Genomic DNA, 21,946 nt, shown 5'->3' with positions numbered 1-21,946 from the left:
CAGTGAATAGAGAGACGTGTGTTTTGGAGAGGGGGAAAGGAAAATATATAGTGTTGTGAAAAGTGGTGTGCTTGGTGGAACACGAAGACGAATTATGCATTCAACGAGTTTGGATGAAGGTACAACGAAATGTACACCGAGAAATGCTCTCTTTTGCTGTCACTCCCAACCATGTCTTAATCCAGATGCTCCGCGACTGTTGCCCGTTGAGTCCCAAGAGTCTGTGGCGATTGTGACACCTCAGCTGGTGGTGCCAACGCTAACGGGCACGATTAAAGCTCGATCACCGTCACTGCCAACATCGGCGTCGTCGTCGACGACCAATGCCAGCAATTTGGCGGGCGTTCAGATGCCGATGGATGGCGTCAGTACACTTCAAGTGCCGAAGCAGGCCAATCGAAAATCTTCAAATTCATCCTGTGGATCAGCATCACACTCAGTGTCTCCGCTGGTTGTGAACGGTGTTGGGGGACAGCAGTCGCACAAGCAGCAGCAGTACAGCGCGCGTGATAAGAAACACCATCACAGGCACCATCGCCACCATCGCCATCGGCAGCAGCAGCACGAGGAGGAGGAGGGGGAGGACGCCAAGAGTGACAAGGGTGACACGAGTGTGGCCAATGGAGAGGCGCACGAGAAGGTGGACGAGGCAGCAGCTGATGAGGGTGTGAAGCCGCAGCAGAAGTTGAGAAAGTACGTGATCAAGAAGATAACGATTCGCAAGCAGGACGGAAGCACCAGGAAGATAATCATAAAGAAGCCACTTGACCTTCCGGACGCACCGCTCAAATTGACAAAGGTTTCTATTTGTGGTTTTCTCTTTCTCTTATAATAATTTCTTTATCACGAAAGAAATAAGTAACTAATTCCTTTGTATTTGAAGATTTTTCAAGAGAAAATCGTTTTTTTTTATTTATTTCTCTACGTGTTATTTCATATCCTTTCTTGGGACGTGTTTTTTTTTTAATTGCCTGTGAAAAAAGATAAATTTGATGGGAATTTTTGCGAGAGAAAAGGTTGACGTTTCTTTTACGTGTTGTGCCGAATTTATCCTGTCATTCAGTGTTTCATCTCAGTAACTTTTCACCCCGTGATTTGCGTGAACGGAAAAAAGGCATTTTCTTGTCTTTTTTGAAGTTCACAACACAATATTTTCATCACACTCTTTGGTGTGTGTGTGTGTTTGTGTCTCTTCATCGGAAGACAATGCGCCAGAAAAAAAAGTGTGTGGCTATTTTCGTGAGTGGAGAAGAGAGAGAGAGAGTGAGATTTTCTATTTCCATCTCACTCGATTCACTCTTTTTTCTTCCACCTCCTCTCTGTCGTGCGTGACAAAAAAGACAAAAATAGCGTGATTTTTTAGCTGAAAGTTGCGCGCGTTTAAAAGTAAAGAAGAAGAATTGTGAAAAATCTTCAAGCATAGAGAAATTTTCCACACACATGCTTCCTCAAGAAGGAGCACAAGTTGTTGTCATAAATTCTTTCTTTTTTCTCTTGGTTCTGAAGTAGCAACAAATTTTAACCTTTTGCAGACAGACAATCGAATGTCAACGTACGATTTGGCGGATTATTGTGAGAATCCATTGAATATGCTGATGTATCCAGCCATGGAGGCTCATGTGACAACATCAAACCAAAATAATGGACCCGTGTGTTCATCTGCAACAGTGCCAATAATGAATCAAGTTAAATATTGTGATAACAGCAATCAGAACTGTGTTAATACTAGTAATAATGTAGGGAATTTAAGTGGTGGCAATAATGTGAGGAAGAACAGCAAAGTTGTCATTATTGATGGTGTTCCAATTACATCCAGTGAACCCATTAGCATTGTCAATGTCACTGATTTGGATGATGATGATGACTTGATTGATTTGACCACGCCACCAGGATCAGCGAGCACTTCGCTGAGGAACTGCGACATGTATAATGCTGAAATTGACTACATGAACAACTACCTGAAGAGTTTGCCGAGCTACAGTGATTTGGACTCGAAGACAATTTATGGGAGTAGCAGTGGATATGGCAGTAGCCAGAGTGTTAAGCAAGATGCCATTTATACACCATTTGGCTATAATAATTCAACCCATTCGGGGGATGATGTGAAGCATGCCAAATTGGCCAAATCAAATTCGTATCACAGTATTATGAATAGTGGTGGAAATGCGATGACGACATTCGGAAAGAGGCAAGAAGGCTTTAACTTCACAAATCCCTTCAGTGGTGGTTGTATTCCGCAATCAAATAAGATCAGTCGAAGTACATCCAGTTCACAAATACCGATCTTTAAGCCTCAATATCCTGGATCCTATCAACAAGTGCCGCGTGAGGCTCAGGATTCGCCGTCAGTATTTCACAAAGGCATTCAAAAGAGTACCTCATCAACGGCTTTCACACCGTATTCAACAAATCCAGCTAATAACAACAACAATCAAGGCAATCCCAATTCGAGCAAGAGAATTCTCAATAACTTCTGGAGTGAGAATGTGAACAGTAAAAGTACGAATAAGAGCAAAATAGGTTGGAATTATGATAAGATAATGTCAGGATCGAAGGATGATTTGAGATCAAACAATCAGGATGGGAATATGAATGTGCACAATGGTAATTTTCAGCTGCGTAAGAATTTTTCCCACACTCACCTCGATAGGGGGGCAAATTTGCGGAATTTATCGAAGGAGGATCTGTATAAATTGGTTTGTCACGAGAGTCAACCGCAATTTGCTGCCATGAAGCAGGAAACCGCAAAGAGTGCAGCAGAACAATTTAATCCAATATCGAAGAGTATATCATATACCAATGTTCCGATATCGCACAATGCTAATAATAATAATAGTAATGTGGCCAGTTATGGCTCAAGGAGCTATGTGAATAGTAAGATGAACCTGCCATGGCTCACCACAAGTGTCCGGCAGCCAACTCAGCTGCAGCGACAGCCCGTGATACTGTGCAAGAGCTCCTCAAACAGTTGTATAACCAGCCAAATGCCAGCTGTGAAAGTGACAGAGTTGACGGAGAAGCCAGTGGCACCGTCGAGATGTCTGATGAAGAGCACTTCCAGCTCTTGTGTCTTTGGGAAGCGAATAGGTGAGACACTCAACAAGGGACCTCCACCTCCGCCACCGCCAAAAACAGAATCCACTTACCAGCAATTTGCTGCCGCTGTCACAGCTGCAACGTCTCCATTGTGGAATGATTATCTCTCTGGTGGCGATATCAGCACGTCCAATCGGATGGTGTTGCGGAATAATGATTTGCTGAGGAAGAGTTCGGGTTCAGGAAATGGACAACAACCGCCGCCAACGTGTGCGGATAATTTCTTCATCAAACAGAATATTCCGCAACCCAACAAAGTTGTGATCAACTATCCGCCATTCACGAAAATCTCAAGCATCCACATCCCGATAAATGGTCAATTGCCATCGGCATTCCAGTCTACGAGTAGTGGCGTTGTTGAGAACAAAGGTGAAAAATGTGGCGGTCCATCGTCGTCGTCGTCCAGTGTCGCCAGTGTGACTCCACAGGTCGCACCAAATTTGCATGGTAATGAGGCGACACAGAGAGTCGTCGTCGGTGGGACAAGTGGAAGAACGGATTCTGGGAATCGCTTGGCGACTGTTGTTGGGAAGTGCAGTGAAAAGAAGTTGGATGATAAATTGGATCAAAATATCGCGTCACTCTTAAATCTTGGCACAGAGTGGAATAAATCACTGGTTCAGCCACCACCTCCAGTGACTGTGTCATCGTCGGCTCACCAGCAGAGTGCGGCGGCAGCGGCAGCGGCGGCGGCGACACATGGGACGTGCGGTGGTGAGAGTGGTGGGAAAAAAGTCTCATACACGGATCTACTGTCGCAACCACCACATTCATTCACTGCAACTGGTGCAACCAGCATTCCCACACTGTCTGACCACGAGATACGCAAAGAGTCCACCACGGTGAATCTCTTTCAGCGACCACTGGATCAATGTGGAGTGGGCAGCAGAGTGAATCAAGTTTCAGGTGCACCAGACGCCCAAGCCCGAATTCCAGTCAGCAATTTCAAGCTCTCCCAGTCAACGTCCAAGACTTCCTTCGTTCAGCCACCGCCTCAGCCGGCGCCGACGCCGCCGATCTTCTCATCGAAAGCGAATATCGTGATTGAACCGCCAAATGTGAGTCAACCGAAGCCCAAATTGTGGTTTCCACCACCGCCACAACCACCAGCAATCCTCCCAGCTCTGCATCCACCAGCGCCAATGGTGCCTGATGATCATCTCCCAGTGCAGAACATCCCCCAAAACCTCCATCTCGATACTGATTTCATATCGTGTCTCGACAATGAGGTAGCCTTTTTCACAAAGACACACTCTTGCCAAATTGATTCAGTATTTATGCATTATTTTATCTTTCTCTGCAGAATGTCTGAGATTGAGTGTCTTCCATTGGGAATGACAATGATGAAAAAGACAATCAGAAATTTTTGTTAAAATCTGTCAAACAATGATCTTTCTGTCTTTCTTTGGAAACATTCAATTTTTGATAATCTGTAATCTGTAAATATATTTTAAATTTAATCTTGTGCTTCTTGGCTAAATCTCACGATATTTTTTTTTATATATCAGAGAAGAAAATAACGAGATTCTTGATGCAATTTCTCGCAATATTAATAACTCTTCACCAAATTGTGTGAGAGATTTTTTTTTTAATTTTTTTGAAGATGAAAGAGACATATAACAAGAAGAGTCGTTCATTCTTCACCAAGTTTGATCTTCCCTCTTGTTGTTGTTGTGTGTTTGTGCATGGATTTTGACTGATCTTGCAATTAATCAAACTGGTGGATCTTTTTGTTTTTCCTATGTGAACAAGGAAAAGCCCCCAGAGTGTGATTTCTCAATTTTTATCTCCATTGTTTGATTGCGATGGAGAATTTGCATGCAACGCTAAATTCTCTCTCTCTTTCGGGCGTCTTTTGTTGTGTCCATCAGTTGTGTGGAATGCCACACATGGTTTTCTTGTAGAATTTTGTTGTTTTGATGTCCCACAGCATAAATGTTTTTGGATTGTGTGTAGCGAATGTGTGTGTTTGTGTGTGGTTGATTCCAAATTTGGGTCAAGCCAAAATTATATTTGGCACAGAGACACAAACCATCATTTGCACGAATTTTCCCATCATCATCATCATCGGACATTGTGTATTTATGTAATCACTAATGATGCTCAATGATGGCCGGCGATGCTCAATTTTTAATTACACATAACAAGTGGAGCAAGTGCGCGTGTGAATGGAGTTTTGCTTGAGGGAGAGTAAATGTGACGACGATCTTTTGTGTGTTGGCAGATGTTTAAGTTGATAGATTCTCACGTGGTTGTCTTCCGCCTTAAAAAAAAGAAGCATAATAATTATGAAAAAAGAGAAATATTACGAGATCAAAGACTGTAGATGCCAAGGGTGGATAATAATGGGTAGTTCTTATGTAAAAAATCAGAGTAGTGAATATACAAAGGCTGATCTAAAGTCACCTTTGTTGAAGATAAATCTATTTATAAGATAATGCGAGTAGTGTGTTTTGTGCTGTGTGTTTGACCTGCACACACAACACAGAAGAAGTTTTAATGATCTTTGTGATCTGGTTTATTTTCACGAAAAAGTCTCTCTCTCTCTCGCTCACATATAAACTCCTTTGCCCTTCACCCTCCTCTCGAACCACCTTCTGATCTCTTTTTTTTCTGGTTGTAATCAAGAAGAAGAAGAAAGAGTGGGAAATTTTGCTCGCCTGTGCAAGAGAATTTCAACAACCCGCAGTGATTGTACCAAATTGAGGAGTGATCTTGATCATTAAGAAAGAGGCTTTGAAATCTCGTTGAACTATACAACAACAACAAACAAACACCATTTGTTGTTGTACTTGAAAATTTTGTGCAAAATCGTAAAATTTTATGAATCTACTAGAGGAGAGATTGTTGTTTAATTTTGTGTAAACGCTCTGGCGTATAATTTTTGAGTTAATACTGAACGAGACGAGACCACATAGTGAGAGAAAATGAATTTTGAGACAAAGATCTCAGAGAGAGAGAGTGAGAAAATTGCTCAAGACGCACATGATCAAAAATAGATGAAAAATAAACATAAATGTCATCTATTTTTGATTCAACCAATTGATTCTTTGTGAAAATTGCAGAAGAGATGAGGTGAGATATTCCTCTTGAGTATTTCTTTCTTTTTTTTCTTCGTCTCACCCACAGATGCGAATCTTTGTAAGATTAATTTTGCAATTATATTGTGAATTCTCTTCCTCGTGGAGTATTTTTAACACTATAACGAATGATATAGAGTTTATTTCATCGCGGTATTATTTCTGGCGTGGCGCAATTTGTGGGGGTCGCGGAGAGTGGATAAAAATGATTCGTTTTCTCTCTCTCTCTTTCGTGCCAGTCTGATGGCTATGCGCATAGCATAGGATAGATATGACGTAAAATGATCTTCAACTTTTGCCGAGACATAGAGAAAATATAAATTCTGTATTGTGGGGGCGGAAAGAAAGTAATTTTTCAATCATTCTGTGCTGTATACACCTCGATGAAAGAGAGTTATTTAGGTGTATAGAATGAAAAGAAGATGAAGATATTGAAGTATTGTTTTTGTACCTTAAAGATGTGTGGCGCACTTTGTCTTTTTCCGTCATTGCGACTCCGCCACCTAATCAGACGAATGATCGAGGATTGGTTGAAGGTGTCGAGTGAAAATGCTGACTGTGAGATGCGTTTAAATTTAATAGGATCACACAGAGTGTGTGATTGGCAGAGTCTTAAATAATTGAAAGTCGTTGAATTATTTGGCACTCAAATGCGGAGGAGAGTGACATTATAACAATTGATTGTGTGTGCAAAACTCCTCGATCGTGTGGTTGCGAAGGGAAGAGTAAATTTCTCACAGTGATGCGACACACGTAGAATTGAAGACAAAAAGAAGAAAGAAGAAGAAATTGTGGAGGTGTTTTATGATTAAGACATTTACAAGAAAAAACTATGATTTTTCCATCATATCAAGAGATCTCAAGATTACTTCCTCACTTGATCTCTCCTCTGTCTCAAGGAAAATTTACCTCACAACTAAATCTACACATCTTTGTTGTGTATCATTTTATTAAGCCACATTTTCCTATGCTCTACGATATTTTTAGCCTCTTTCTCCTCTTCATCGTCATATCTCTTTTACTCTTTCACTGTAGGAAAGTGATTTTAATATGATCCTCTTTCTGTTCTCTCGAGATTAGTTTTCGTGCGCAATCGGGAAAGTGAGAGAGAGAGAGAGAAAGAGAGAGAAGCTTTTCACAGTGGTAAAATCCCCAGGCTTTTACCAGCGAGAGTTTTTCACAAATGAAATGACGTTTTGAGAAATTGGTGATGGTTTTTCCATCCCACGGCAAGTCCGCGAATATTTCCACCGCACATTCACGATCGGGTTGTGTTTTCCTCTCATGCGCGCAGCACCGCGAACACACAGAGTGGAATCGCGGAAGAAAATGCCAGCATCGGGCAACACTCTGGCCAGATTTTCATGTGAGGAGGAGGAGAGGAAGCGTGTGAGCAGGAGAGATGCCGCGCACTCTGTCTTATTCCCATGAAGTCACTGGCTCAATTTTGAATTAGTTGAATATCCCCCCGGTGATGGGATGATGTGTGAAGATCGCAAAATGTGAGGCGCAAGAATAGAGAGAAAACCACTCGCATTTTCGTCAGTGTGAAAATCTCAATTGTGCGATTGATTTTAATCGAGCGAAATTCCTCGTTTTTTTTCTCAAACCAGTGAGAGAAAAGAATATATTCGAGTGTTTGCGCGAAATAAAAAATTAATAATGATCGCCGAAATATACAAATCAAGTGTATTGACGAGAGATTATTGAATGAAATGTTATAACGCGAAGAGAAAAAAAAGTGTGTTCATTGAGAAAAATTCTCTTAATTCTGTGTCTCCAAAACGACATTTCAAAAATTATTCTACGACCACGAGTGCTTATAAATCAAAGAAAAATAAAAGTTATGTGATAGGAAAACTCGATCGTAATGGTTGAAAAATATATATTTTATTTAAAATGATATGATTTGTGAGAAATAATTAAAATACGACGCCACTCTCTCGATCTTCTTCTTTACAATCTCGCAAGAGCTGAGGAAGAAGAATATTTTTGGGAATGAGACTCAACGAAAATTGAAAATATTCTTAGTAATTTATTATAAAATTTTATAAATAAAATGTTTGAGAATGTGTAAGTGTATGAGTGATCTCACTTCACTGTCATATTAATATAAAATACAAATATCTACGCAAATGTTGAGTATAAAATTTGGCGGTGGGACAAAAGAGTGAGAGTGAGCGAGGAAGAGGAGGAGGATATCTGTGATTTTTCAAATGTGTCCCGCGAAAGACTATGTAAAAGACTTTATTTAAATATTTATTGAATTGAGTGTGAGGAAGAGAGAGAAAGAGAGAGAAAAGAAAACTTGGGTGTATTTATAATTGAAGGAAATTCTCATTTTTCATTTGTTGTTCCTGCTGCTCGTTAGCAAATTTTTGGTGGGAAATACGGCGAAATAGTGGAGTTCTTTTTCCTTTGTTAAAAAGAAGTGACTTTTTACGCTGAAATTTGTGATCCTTCGTCTTGAGTAGCGCATTTCCCACGCACTAAAGTGTGTGTGTGCGACGATGTGAGATGTTGTGCGGTAAAATTTTGAGGAAAAGGTGGTGAAAAAAGGAGTGTATTTTTGACAAAATTCTTTTTTAGAATTCTCTGCGTGGGAAAAGTCTGTGTGATCAAGAGTTGAAAGTGTGTGTAGTTGTGATCTTCATCGTGGGAGAGGAAATGTAGATTGGGAGTATTGGGAAAAGGTCGTGTTGGATGAAAAGTGAATTTTCCATTTGATGGCCATAAATCAGTGGTGAATCAAGTCAAAGAGAAGGAAGATTGAGGAGAAATTTCGCAAAAGATATAAGAAACAACGTCGTGTGCTTTTGTGTGTGACATTGGTTGTTCGTGGGTGAAAATCAAGGATAAATCTCTTCAACAATGGCCTCAATATCTTCCTCATCATCGACAACAAATCAAGAGCAAGATGAGGAAATCGACGGGAGAAAAGGCGAAGCGCCAAAGGTGACAGAATCCACAGAGACAACAACATCAACAGATACAAATAAAGCGACGGCGCCGAGACGACATCGCTATACACGAAGTTCAACGTCTAGTGTGACACAATTGCTCTCCGATAGCTGCAACAGTTTGCTGCAGAGATTCCGCAGGAATCCTAGTGAAAGGCCCGATAAGGGGTCTGCAGCATCGAGTGCGGCTTTGCGGTAAAGAAAAGACAAGAAGGAAAAAAGAATTGCACAATATTCAATTTTCTATTGCAAGTGATTGTGTTGGCGCAGGGCAATCGTCAGAGAGAAAGAGAGAAAGAAAGAGAATCTCTTGAGATATTTTCAAGTCGAGATTTTTCTTCTTTCTTTCTTTTTTTCAATAAAGTGTTCATTAAGTGATCACGAGAAGACAGAGAGAAGAAAGTTTTATCGTAATGATTATTTTGTGCGAGATTTCGAAGTTACATTTTGAGAAAAAGAGAAATGAAGATCAAGCAGTGAAAAGTTGCAAGTGAAGAAATCAAAAATTGAAATTGATTGATAAAAATATCGCCTCTGAACTAATTGATCGTGTTGCATTTTCACTCAAGTGATCACCTAATCTTGTGGTGTCTGTCGCGTTGTCTTTTAAAATCTAGTTTTGCAGAGTGCGTTCAAGCAGTGCGCACAGGCGATCGAGAAAGTGGTTTCTGAATCCATTAAATGGTCACACATATTGCCCATGATAGAGCAAATTAAATTGATGTGTAGATGTTGTTAAAAAAAGAAGGGAAAAAATGGACAAGTTGTTTGAGAGTCTATTTGATGATCTTTGCGGATTTTCAACTTGTAAATCATCAAGTGTGTGATCAAGAGATCTCTTCTGTTCCGAGGTCAATAAACATGTAACACTTGGTTTCATCTTATTTGCTCTGGTGCAGTGAATATTATTCAAATATTTCTCATTTGTCACTTTAAACTCAAATAGTTTTGTGAATTTTCTTGTGATGATAGAATTATTCATATTATGTGAGAAATGCACATTCTTCTATCTCTTGAAAAAATTCTATTTGTTTGTTCCACTGACCTCATCTGAGAGGCAGGCAATGTGCATTTTGTCTGCGAGAAAAGAAACGAAAAGAAAAGTGTGTGACTCTCATTTTATCTCAGAATATTCAGAGAGAGAGAGAAAAAAGAAAGAATTGAAGAAAAGCAAAAGAAAATGACGAATGAAAATGAAAAGAAGTTGAGAAAATGAAATAATTTAACACCCGCGTTAGCCTTGACTTAATTTTACTAGGAGATTCCTCTTCAACTCGGGGTAATTATAACGCATGAGACAGAATATTTTCCCATGAGGTGCTTCACTCATTTTCTTCACGTTGAGGCAGACAGTTGAGTGCGCGACTGGTTGATGAAGTTTTGTGGAAAAGTGTTGTGATTTAATTTCATCACCATTTATCAATCAATTTCAATTATATTCATATTAAAATATATATGCATATTTCGTGATATTTTAATCTCGTGGTCAAGATGAAGATATTTCATTTAATACGTGCGAGTTGACATTCAACGTAAAACTGAAAGTCACACTGAAGATCTCTTTGTTTGACGGGAATATTTATAATAAAGTTTTTTTTTGTTTTGGCGAATTTGACGCACTTCTCTGTTGGTGACTTTCCATAGAGGAAGAAAAAGATTAGCCCTGGATGAATGCCAATCACTTTTGTGCAATTTTCACACTTGTAAAGAAAGAAAGTTCATTAAAACACATCTCTTTATGATCATTTTTCCACTACGACGATTCACAGTGATTTGAGTCCAAAGAGTGGAGAGACGACAATGTCGAGTAAGGGAGCTAAATATGAGGGTGCAGATTCGGGAAAAAATCTGTCAACCCTCAATCGTCTCAGCAGATATTCCAAGAATTTGAGTCCTGTGTCATCGTACTACAAGCCACTGATGAGGACCTTTGGGAAGCGTGATGATTCACCGATAGACAAAGTAGTGAGAATTAAAGTAGAGCTCTGGTTGAGTGATTTTCTCAAAATACTCTCTCTCTCTGTTCTGGTTCTTCTTCTCTGTGTTGTATTAGATCAAAGAGGAGGAGCATGAGAAGACACCTGTCGCTGAGGTGACAAAGAGTAGCACATTGTCGACAATATCGCGATTGGAGAGCAAGTATTCGGATATATTGGATCGCGTGGCGAAGAGAAAGCGCCAGCAGAAGGCGGAAGAGGAGGATAGGGAGAAGACTCTGGAGCCAGATCGGCCCTTGACCCTCAATCCGCTGTCCAAGAGTGCAACATCGGCAGTACTTGGAGGGTACACGACCAGCCATCAGCAGCCAAAGGAGAGAACACCTTATAGATTGAGTGGGAGGTCACATAGGAATAAATATCTCGATGTGAGTGACAGTGAATTGACGCGATCGCGAGATTTGGGACTCTTGTCGGACAGAAATGGCATTGACTATCGCACTCGCAATAGAGTTGGTGGTGATCTTGATAATGGCACTGGCAGTCGATACAAAGATACCATTTATGATACGTACAAGAGTTCCTATAAGAACAGCTATCAGGATCCTGTGGGACGTTCGAGAGAATTTGGCTACTATGATGGGCGATATGATAAGGAGAATGTCTTCAAGTCGAAGTACGATCCTGATGCTCTGTATGCGGAGATTAACAATAATGACTCACTGTATGGAAGCAGTGGACTCAGGAAGCGCCCGATTAGGTCCTATCGAAGGACCGGTGATACGCCTGGTGATAGAAAACACTTGACGATGCGAGTCGATCCGGTGGACAGTGATAGACCAACAACGAGTCGTACATTGACGACGGGACGCAAGAGTTTGGGCGCAACTGCCTATCAGAGGTCAAATACACAGAGATTCTTTGACATGGAGAATAATGTGACCGAATCCTCGGATAACAGTGAGAGGGAGAATCGCAGGAAGGAGATTCAGAGTCTTATCATGAAGTATGCTCAATTGGATGATGTCTATGGACGATCACGCGAGATGGACGATCAGATTAACAATAATAACACGGAGAGGAAATTGAGTCAGTTGCACAAGAGCGGCGAAATGTCAGAGAGTCAGCTGCCAACCCTCCAAGTAGTGCCAATTTTGCCACTCAATAAAACCCAAAGCTCCATGGCCATACCATCGATGCGATCGAGGAAGAATCTCATGACTTTCGTAAGGATGATTTATATGATAAGATCACAACTGCAAAAGAAATATGTTTCAGTGTGCCTAAATCCTCAATTTATCTCCCAAAAAAAACCTTTTTGGCGTGTGACTGTGAATGGGAGAAATTTTTGGATGCTATAAATCACATTTTATACCTCGCAATATTAATACTTGGAGTCTTTTTTTTCTCTTTATATATTGTATATCTCTGTCGAACGATCACTCTAATTAATACAAAAGAATCGTGAGTCGCAAAAAAAAACACCTCAACCTTCTTCTTGATTCAGAAAGAGAGAAAATTGAGATCCAATGGTGAATTTTATTGGGAAAAAGTTTTATTTCACGCTTGAAAATATAAAAATTTTTTCTCAAGATCATCTCAGATACACACAATAAAATAAAAAAAAAATATACATTCCATAAAGTCTTAGTTTTGCTATTTTATTTCTCACATCAATAAAAGACATAATTTTTTCATTGATCTTTTCATCCTCTTTGGCATCTGAAGTTGTCAACTAAAATATTTACAAGTGAAAAATTAATGCGAAAATAATTTTAGGCATACGAATGGAATGAGAGAGAAAGAAAAAGAGCGGGAATATGACTGGAAAAAAGTTATAATTTTTTTAATGCTTTGACATATTTTCCATTGACCATTTGTGAAGGTGAATCCGTGCTTTTTGTCATGCTTTAAGTGCTAAATTTCTCAATTATAAAATTTAGTGATTTGCGATAACGAAGAATTTTACGCAAAAACTCTCAAATGTTCAATGATCAAGAGACAATCTTTCACCCAAAAAGAAATGCTTGATCCGCTATTTTTTCTCACTCTGATTTATTGACAACCTATTTTTCATTACTAATTGATTTTTCCATAATTATATTTGATTGCTTTTATCGCTTGAACTTCACTGTTTTTGGCGAGAAGGTGTCAGAGAAAATGTAAACTACAAGGCGGAAGTTTTGATATTAAAATGCTTCGGTGATAAATTTTTTTTTTCTTCAAATATGCATTCTTTGAGCGATTTCTGATCGTATTTTACCGTAAGAATTTTTTTCTGGTGGTTTTGATGAATTAACGATCATTAGCATTTCCTTGAGGGGGAAAATAGCGCGTGACATTAATAAGAGTTTAGTCGATAAGCTATATTTGTTGTTTTGTGACTCTGAATGATGAGATTTTTGTTCTTAATTTTTGCCTTTTGCCAGCAGAAAAAAACATCCTTTCCTCTTCCTGGTTGGTTTTCATGACATTTTGTGTGTGTTATAATAATAAAAATGGCACAGAGCGAGAAGAAGAGAAAGTGGATGGCGATAGTCTTGGTAAAGCTATCAATATTCACATGGTAAAGATAAAAAATATCTGCCACATTAGTGAAATTTTTAGGACACCTTTTCCCTCTTAATGTTTTCTGCGAATTTTTGTGTGTGTGTAAAGAAAAAACAAGAAACAGCGGAGAAAATGGTTCGAATGATGGATTGAATGTGAAGATTGACTCTCAAAGTTTATGATTATATGACAAACTTTTGTGCTGAGTTGATTAATGTTGTGTCTCAAAACATGATCATTAATCAATTGATGAATTTAACTTCAAGTTGCATTTATGATTGGCTTCTGTGTATTTAATGAATTTTATATATTTGTTTGTTCTTTTCTCTATTTTAAGAGCGATAGAAAACAAAAAAAAAACAATTATGAGTTGCAATTGAGATGTTTCACATCTCTCAATTTAACACACATATCTTTTTTCTCGACATATATTTACAAATAATCCTTGTTCTTTGATGAAGAAGAAGAAAAAAAATCCTCCTTAACATACTTTTAATTAAAAAATACACCCTCTATCTTTAACTGCTATTATAAACCAAAAATATCGTGCACGCATTTTGTTTCTTTGTCCTCTGATGGCAATCTTAATCTTAAAAAAAGAGAGAGAGCATATAAAAGTTGATAAGAGCTTAATGACAGCATTTTTGTTGTTGATTAAACACAAATTAAGCGAATGTGGTGCTCGATGAAAGAACTACCAAAAAAAAAACATGATAAAATCTCTAAAATATCTGTCCCTGACAAACTAATTTTCTTACCGAAAATCGATACCGTATTTTTCTCGTGTCTCTTCTTCGATGATGAACTTGATGATGATGTGATGATGATGATGGTGTTATGATGGTGTGAACACACAACATGGGGCCAACAACTGCATCTTGCGCCGCGAAACCAACGACCCTGTTTGACGCTGTGAACCTGAATCGACCTGGCCGACACCCGCGATGCCATGCGCCCACATTGCCGCCCGGCTGCCTCTGATGATGATGATGTTGATGATGATGATGATGATGGACGCTGTCTGGTGATGACAATGATCAAATTGATGCGATGTGATCGACAAAAAATTGCACTGGGGGATCCGATGTGCGTGATTTTCTCTCTTTTTATCTCTCTTTGTTGCGCGCCACTCGGTGGGAACCCCAATGATCAAATGTGCCACCGATCGACGATGACCTTCTTCAACTCTCTGATGATTGGATGATGGCTAAATTCCGACCGATTTGACGGGGCGCAATGATGTGCGCGTGAAATGCGCTCTCTCAACCTGACATGGATGAAATGGATATTGCGAAATCACCTGGGCCAATGAATGATATCCTATCAATTGATGATCTCGATGATGATGTTGATGTTGATGATGATGATGCACAGGCCACCAGACCCCCATCGATCCGAGATGATAAGGAGGGACACTTGATTTATCACACCGGCGACATTCTGCATAACAGATGTTCGTGACAATTTTGTGAAACCAAACTATAAACTGCATTTTTTGCCCATTTCACTGTTCCAACTGTGCAGAAATTCATGTGTGAGATAATCCGGAAAATTTCAATTTTTGCTTGATCAATTTTGTAGATCCTTTGAGAGACATTGAAGATCACGGTTTCTTCTAAATTTAGCACACAAATCTTTCTCAGACAGCAAAAACAAGTTGTGATGTGAAGAAATATGTAGTAGATATATATTAATCTGATGTTTTTTTTTCATGCCATGCCTAACATTGAAATTTTTTCGGCAGTTTCTGTGCAATGGGAACAGTGATCGCGTCCAAAATGTGGGAAATATTAAGAAGCTGGTATTTGTCAACTCCTTTAAATCTTCTAAGATTATTATTATTCTGTTCCAATTTCCACATTCGATTTTTGAGGTTGTTCCCTAATTAAATTTACCACTTTTTGCGCGCATTGATCGTCTCAAGATCATTTGTGAGATCTTTGCTAATTTTGCCAAAGCGATCACTCATAATTTCTCAGACTTTTTTCTCATCGTGCTATGTTTTCTTTATATATAAATTACATAAATTTAACATATATATTTCGATGTGGGAAAATAGTGAGAGAAAGAGAGAAGAAAATGACAAATGCTTGCTTCTAAAATTTCTACCTCTCCATCTTGCCAATACACGAAAAGTCTTCTTTTTCACATGAATCGTAAATTTCAATAGTGATGAATTTTATTAGTAAACATTTGAGGAGAAACAGTACCAAGGTTGTGGGTTTTAAGCAGAGAGTGAGAGAGAGAAAATGTGGCCCATAAGGTGTCACAGAATTTATTTATATTTCACCATTGGCGATATATTTACAGAAAACTGAGGAAAATTTGAAATTCGTGTGTGAAATATATACAATTTGTCTGGTAATTTTCATTCTACTCACAAATTCATTTTCAAAATACACTTTTCTGCAATAATAATGTGTAATGTTTCGCTGTAATAAAGGCGAAGAAGAAGAAAAGAAGGAAGTGAGAAAAGTAGGGCAAGATCGAGAGATTAAGAAATTTTAACCTTGAATGATGATGATGATGATGTTTGGGGGGAAAATAAGAGCCAAATGAATAATCGCGAAATGATCAGGATAAGAGGAAAATATTGTGGGTTCACAGAAGTCCTTCCAAAATTTAGTTATTGGTAGGATTTTTTTTTATATTACTGAGGCGTTAATTAATTAGTTTGAAAAAGCAAAATATCCTGTTTTCCCCAAGTGAACGATAAAAGAAAAGAAAGAAAAAAATGATGAAAGGAAATATCTTTTTTTGGGGAAGGCGACAATGTCAGATTGGGACTAATTCGCTTGATTTCTCTCTTTCAGACAAAATTCTGGCCACACTGGGTGAAGGAACCTTTGGGCGTGTTGTTAAGGTCAAGGATTTGCAGATGTGAGTATATATTTTGTTAATTATTGTTCTCATGAACTATTTTTAGTGACACGAGAATAGTTATGACTTTTGACGAGAATCTCTCTATACAATATATAATTCATAATGTGATTAGTTTCACTGACTCTGTCGTGTGTGCTGATGAGGTTTTATTCTATTTTTAGGGATCACTGTATGGCTCTGAAGATCATCAAGAATGTGGAGAAATATCGCGAAGCTGCCAAGCTTGAGATAAATGCATTGGAGAAGATTGCGGAGAAGGATCCAAATTGTGAACAGTGAGTGACAATTTTTTTGCATACAAAATACCTCTTTTGAGAAGTGTTAATCATCATTAAAAGAAGTGTGAGGGAAGAATAAAAAGAAATATTGTGATATAGTTGAATGAACAGTAAAGAGATCAAAACCCAAGAGAAGTTCAGTGCGGAATGAGAAGAAAAGACTGCATTAAGTCTCTCACTCTCTATATCTCTGTGTTCAAATATCAAATAAGGAAAATACCTATCTTTTGAATTATACTTTTCTGCATAAATATATTATATTTTTATTTTCATTAATTGATATTGGCCAAAATTGTTGCGAAATATGCGATCACTGTTCTTTTTTTGGACAACATCGTGTAGGGGAATAACATAAAAGCCTAATGCAATATTTTGTATGATCGCGATCGCTATCGTCTTTAATGATCATCTCATGGTAATTTTACAGTATATTTTGTGGTTTTTAGCAGAGGCAAAGAGCCGCCACAATCTTCACGATTGTACGCAAAACAACAGTACTGTAATGTTCTCTCTACTAAATCCTCTTTTGCAGCCTCTGTGTTCGTATGCTGGATTGGTTCAACTATCATGGGCACATGTGTATTGCGTTCGAGATGCTGGGATTGAGTGTTTTCGATTTTCTGGTGAGTCTTAAGCTCATATTTTTAATGTTATTGCAGTGCAATTTAACATCCCTTTTCTTCCTTCAGAGGGAAAACAACTATGAACCCTATCCACTGGATCATGTGCGCCACATGTCATACCAATTGATATACTCTGTGAAGTTTCTCCACGACAACAAGTTGACACACACTGATCTGAAGCCGGAGAATATCCTGTTTGTGGACTCCGAATACAGCACGACGTTCAATCTCAAGAAGAGCCGCGATGTTCACTTCGTGAAGTGCACCGATGTGCGTCTGATTGATTTTGGCAGTGCCACATTTGACCACGAACATCACAGCACAATTGTGTCCACGCGTCACTATCGTGCTCCAGAAGTGATCTTGGAACTCGGATGGTCGCAACCGTGCGACGTCTGGTCAATTGGGTGAGATATTTTAATATTTAGCGTTAATACAGCTGCGAAATGTGCTAAATTTACTTCAAAAACCCTCAAAACGCCTTCAAATTGTCCGTTAAAGTGCAATAATTGTTCTGTATTTATTATTTTGAGAATATTTCAGTTGATTTTATTGGTATTTATTGAAATTTTTGACTAAAACATGGCAAATTTAATAGAAAATCTGAAAATATGACTTTCCAAAGTCAATTTTTAATAGTCTTCAAGTCGATTTTACTGAAAAAATTAAAAGATATGAGAAATATTCATTCAAAGTCTAAAAAACATTTTAGGATGATTCTGAAAGTCTAAAATTATTTTCTGAAAAGGCGTTTTATGCGTTTGACTGCAATTTTTGAGGCATTTTTCTTAGAAAAATTTGCTGAATATTCGATTTTTCATTCATTAAACATGACAATTTTTTCCATTTGTGCTTTTTATTTATTGTTTATTTATTGTCTTCTGCAGATGCATCATGTTTGAGCTGTATTTGGGAATTACACTTTTCCAAACGCACGATAACAGAGAACATTTGGCTATGATGGAGAGAATTCTTGGAGCAATTCCGTATCGAATGGCCAAGTAAGTATTGAAATTTTAACTCATTGAGAGACATTGAAGATCTCTTTGCGATCATGTAATTACAAGATGACAGAAACAATCTTCCTGGTCAAGGCAATTATAAGATGAATTAGACTTTATCGAGATCTTCCTGTGTGTGTCTCTCTGTAATTTATTCATTTTGTGTGTTTGTGTTATTTTAAGACATCGAATACCATTCATTCAGCCTTGGCGTGTGAAGAAAAATAATGGAAACATATGATTTTTGCGATTCTGACAAATTTTCTTCACTTAAGATAATTACATGTTTGGAGGAAATGCGAATGTCAAGACTGCAATTTCATGTTAAAGATTATTTCATGTCTTGTCTTTAGTCATCTTCTTGATGATGATAAAATTCCAAAATATCTTGAAATCATTCTTCTCTTTAAAACAAAGATTGGCTTAGAGTGAATGTTTGGTGTTACATAAATGATTTGAAAGGAAATAAGTCGGCAGAGAATGCACGAAAATGTGCTATTTTCACGAATAATACTTGCATGATTGCCTGTCTTGCGGAAGGTAATAGGTTTCTCAATATTATGTTGATTGCTTTCGATCTCATGTGGATTTTGTAGGTGAAGTGAGTAGTTTGTTCGGTTTGGGAATAATAATAATTTTGGTAATAAATTGAGATAAAACATGATCGATCGCTCAAGGTGATCTACACTTGAGTGAGAGAGATCTTCACTTGTACAATCGCCGCGTATAAATTCTTGTGGGATGACAAGATAAAAGAGAACAGAAAAAACACTGAGAAAACCTTGCAGATGATTTCAATTCCTCACATTATATTCTTCTTTATCTCTCTCTGTGCGTTTGCAGGAAGACAAAGACAAAGTACTTCTACCATGGAAAGCTGAATTGGGATGAGAAATCATCGGCCGGACGGTACGTGCGTGATCACTGCAAGCCACTTGAGAAGTATATGTTGTCAAAGAGTTCGGATCACGTGCAGTTGTTCGACTTAATAAAGCGGATGCTTGAATATGAGCCAAGTCAACGCATGACATTAGGTGAGGTGAAAATTGGATCTCTTATTTGCGTTCGTTCGTTTGTCTGCATTTTGCAACAAAACACATCTTCTTCCGACATTCTATTTCCGCGTCATCCTCTTATGGTTGCGATTAATGGTGAATAATATGTCTTTTCCCTGTGCAGGTGAGGCTCTTCGTCATCCATTTTTCGCCAAATTGCCGCCACATCAGCGGTTAGCCGACAAGGATTTGGCAAATTCGTCAAATAGCAGCCGTGAACGATCTCATAGTCTATCGAGATGAGATTCAGCACGATTTGGTTATTATTAAACAATTGCAGTTGTAACTATTCCGCCCTTCCTTCTTACATCCCTCTCACTATTCTCTTTCCCTTTTCATCTCTCAAGAAAGTGGTGCGTTTTGTTTTTTCCTATTTCAACAGTCACAAAACACACAATTTATTTGGATTGATTGAAAATTGCAAGCAATAATCTAAATGTTTGACTACATTTTACTTATTGATTTCTGCATGATTTATAGACAAAATTTTGATATAAAGTGACAATTTGCTCTAGGCTAGAGTTGTTCAGCTAGAGAGAGAGAAATATTGCACAGAAAAGTATCTTGATTTTGGTGGTGTTTTTTAGGAGATGAAAAGGGAAATTGCTAAGAAAGAAATAAAATTAATGAGGTTATTAGAATAACAAATGAGAAACACGGTTTGGATAAATGTGGAAAATGGAAGAACAATAATATCAATTAGAAGGAATTTCCACAATTTTTCTTTTCTGACAAATATTTGTGTTAAAAAAAAACCGTGTTTTTGTGGGATTGATCGAAATGTGCGTAGTTTTTTTGTAAATCAAACTTGTGAATGGAAGGAATTTCAATTTTAGGAGAGAATTGTATAAAGAATATAAACTTTGAAGGCGAAAAAAGCTACAAAATGAGTATAATTGATTAATAATACACCAAATCGTAGATCCAGGAAAGAGAAGGAGGAGAAGAAAAAACTATTATTTAATTTGATGAAGAAAACAAAACAAGACGATTCTTGATATTTCAAAAAATTTATTTTTCCACTTTATTTAGGCATTATTCTTTGTTTCTGTTCTATCGTAGAAGTACAAGCGAAAGAGAGAGAAAGAGAAAATGTTGTTTTCCTGTATCAATTTACTATATTTTCTTTAGTTTATCTCTTCCATGCATTACTTTAGTTATTTTTCTTTGTCCTGAAATTTTATCTGTAACGTCATGATAATATCAAATTTTCTTGATTTTTTTTTTGAGAAAAACTTTACCTGTAGATGACAATGCTGATGAGAGTCAAAGAAGAAAAAGGAGTAACGAGTAAAAAGTGGTATTGCATTAAGGAGTAAAAGGAGTTTTTGGAGTTGTAATAAAGAGAGAGAAAAGAGAATTCCAGAAGAATATTTTCTTTTGGAATTTGATTTTGATGTTTATTTTTTATCTGACAAACTGAGCATAGATATTTTCAATTGATGAGAAAGTGCTGATGAAGAGCCACAAATGTGTTTTTATTTTTCTTTCTGATGGACAAATCACAAATTCTGATGTGATTTCTTCATTTTTTTGTGGGAATGACCAAGAAAGTTGAGATTTTGTTGAAGGAGAAAAGAAAAAAAAATAGCACGAAGAGAATGATTTTGTCGATTCCTAGAGAATTTTTTTGGAGTGTGTGTGTGTAAAAACACACCAACAATCTATGCGTAAATTAATTTAGAATGATGAACATAATTGAAAAACAAGAACTATTATATGATGAAAAAAATGATGATTGTTTAAGAGAAAAAAATTACTTAGAAATAAATGAAAGAGTTGTGAAAATATTGAGCAAACTTGTTCTGTCGTAAAATATTTTTGCCAGAAAACACAAAATCTTTTACTTTGAATTCTGCGAATTCTGCATTTCAGCTGTCGTGCATACGCTGTGTCTGCATTGTATGCATATGATGCGCATCTTAGTCATCATCCAGACGCTGAGCTTAAGCTGTCACTTCTTATGCTCATCGGCAAAGGCTCTATTTGTTTTCAATTGATCCGTTGCAAGTTTTCAATAAGCTTTTTATGCTTGTGTGATGAAATTATATAACATCAAAATGCTGACATGCTTATCATCACAATAGTAGCGCCAAAAGGGAGTGTGTGAAGAGAGTTCAACGGAATCCGAACTCACCCCAAAAGTGTCTGGAAAGGAAGTTTCTCTCCGTTGATCGAATCTCATAAACTTTTTCCTTCGTATCTATTTTTGTTCAACTATTTTTCGCTGAACTGCAAAAATATTCAAATATTAATTTACATGCGTGGGTGTTGTTATTGCGTGGAAATTGTCTGAACTCCTCTCATTTCCTCACCCATGCTGAGAGGAGGTGAATCACCTTGTGTGTCTGTGAAAGGAATCAATCTTCGGGGGTCAAGCGAGCGATTATCATGTGATGATGGCATGAATTTCCGGAGAGAAAATGCCCCAAACTGAGATTGCAAGATAAACCAGTGAGTGGATTGAATTACAGTGAAACTCT

At 37.8% G+C, this 21,946-nt stretch overlaps 1 protein-coding gene across 3 annotated transcripts; it reads left to right on the top strand.

Annotated features, from left to right (window-relative positions):
* Nucleotide 1: 1 nt before the first annotated feature.
* Nucleotides 2-21,253, top strand: LOC132258153 (dual specificity protein kinase CLK4-like). Of its 3 annotated transcripts, none has more exons than XM_059755289.1 (11): nt 2-119; nt 186-799; nt 1,533-4,325; nt 14,998-15,076; nt 16,437-16,503; nt 16,668-16,781; nt 17,317-17,407; nt 17,474-17,814; nt 18,295-18,408; nt 19,252-19,447; nt 19,593-21,253. In XM_059755289.1, the coding sequence occupies exons 1-11, from the start codon at nt 95-97 to the stop codon at nt 19,704-19,706; spliced, it is 4,548 nt and encodes a 1,515-aa protein (XP_059611272.1). In that variant the 5' UTR covers nt 2-94; the 3' UTR covers nt 19,707-21,253. The 3 variants fall into 3 exon arrangements, with proteins under 3 accessions (XP_059611272.1, XP_059611271.1, XP_059611273.1); XM_059755290.1 differs by lacking the exons at nt 2-119; nt 186-799; nt 1,533-4,325 and adding exons at nt 7,444-9,331; nt 10,906-11,098; nt 11,190-12,299; XM_059755288.1 differs by having other exon boundaries at nt 81-799.
* Nucleotides 21,254-21,946: the final 693 nt, after the last annotated feature.

This window comes from Phlebotomus argentipes, unplaced genomic scaffold, assembly GCF_947086385.1.
Source record: "Phlebotomus argentipes unplaced genomic scaffold, Phlebotomus argentipes genome assembly scaffold_4, whole genome shotgun sequence".
Lineage (NCBI taxonomy): Eukaryota > Metazoa > Arthropoda > Insecta > Diptera > Psychodidae > Phlebotomus > Phlebotomus argentipes.
This window is presented reverse-complemented; position numbering and strand designations above follow the sequence as displayed.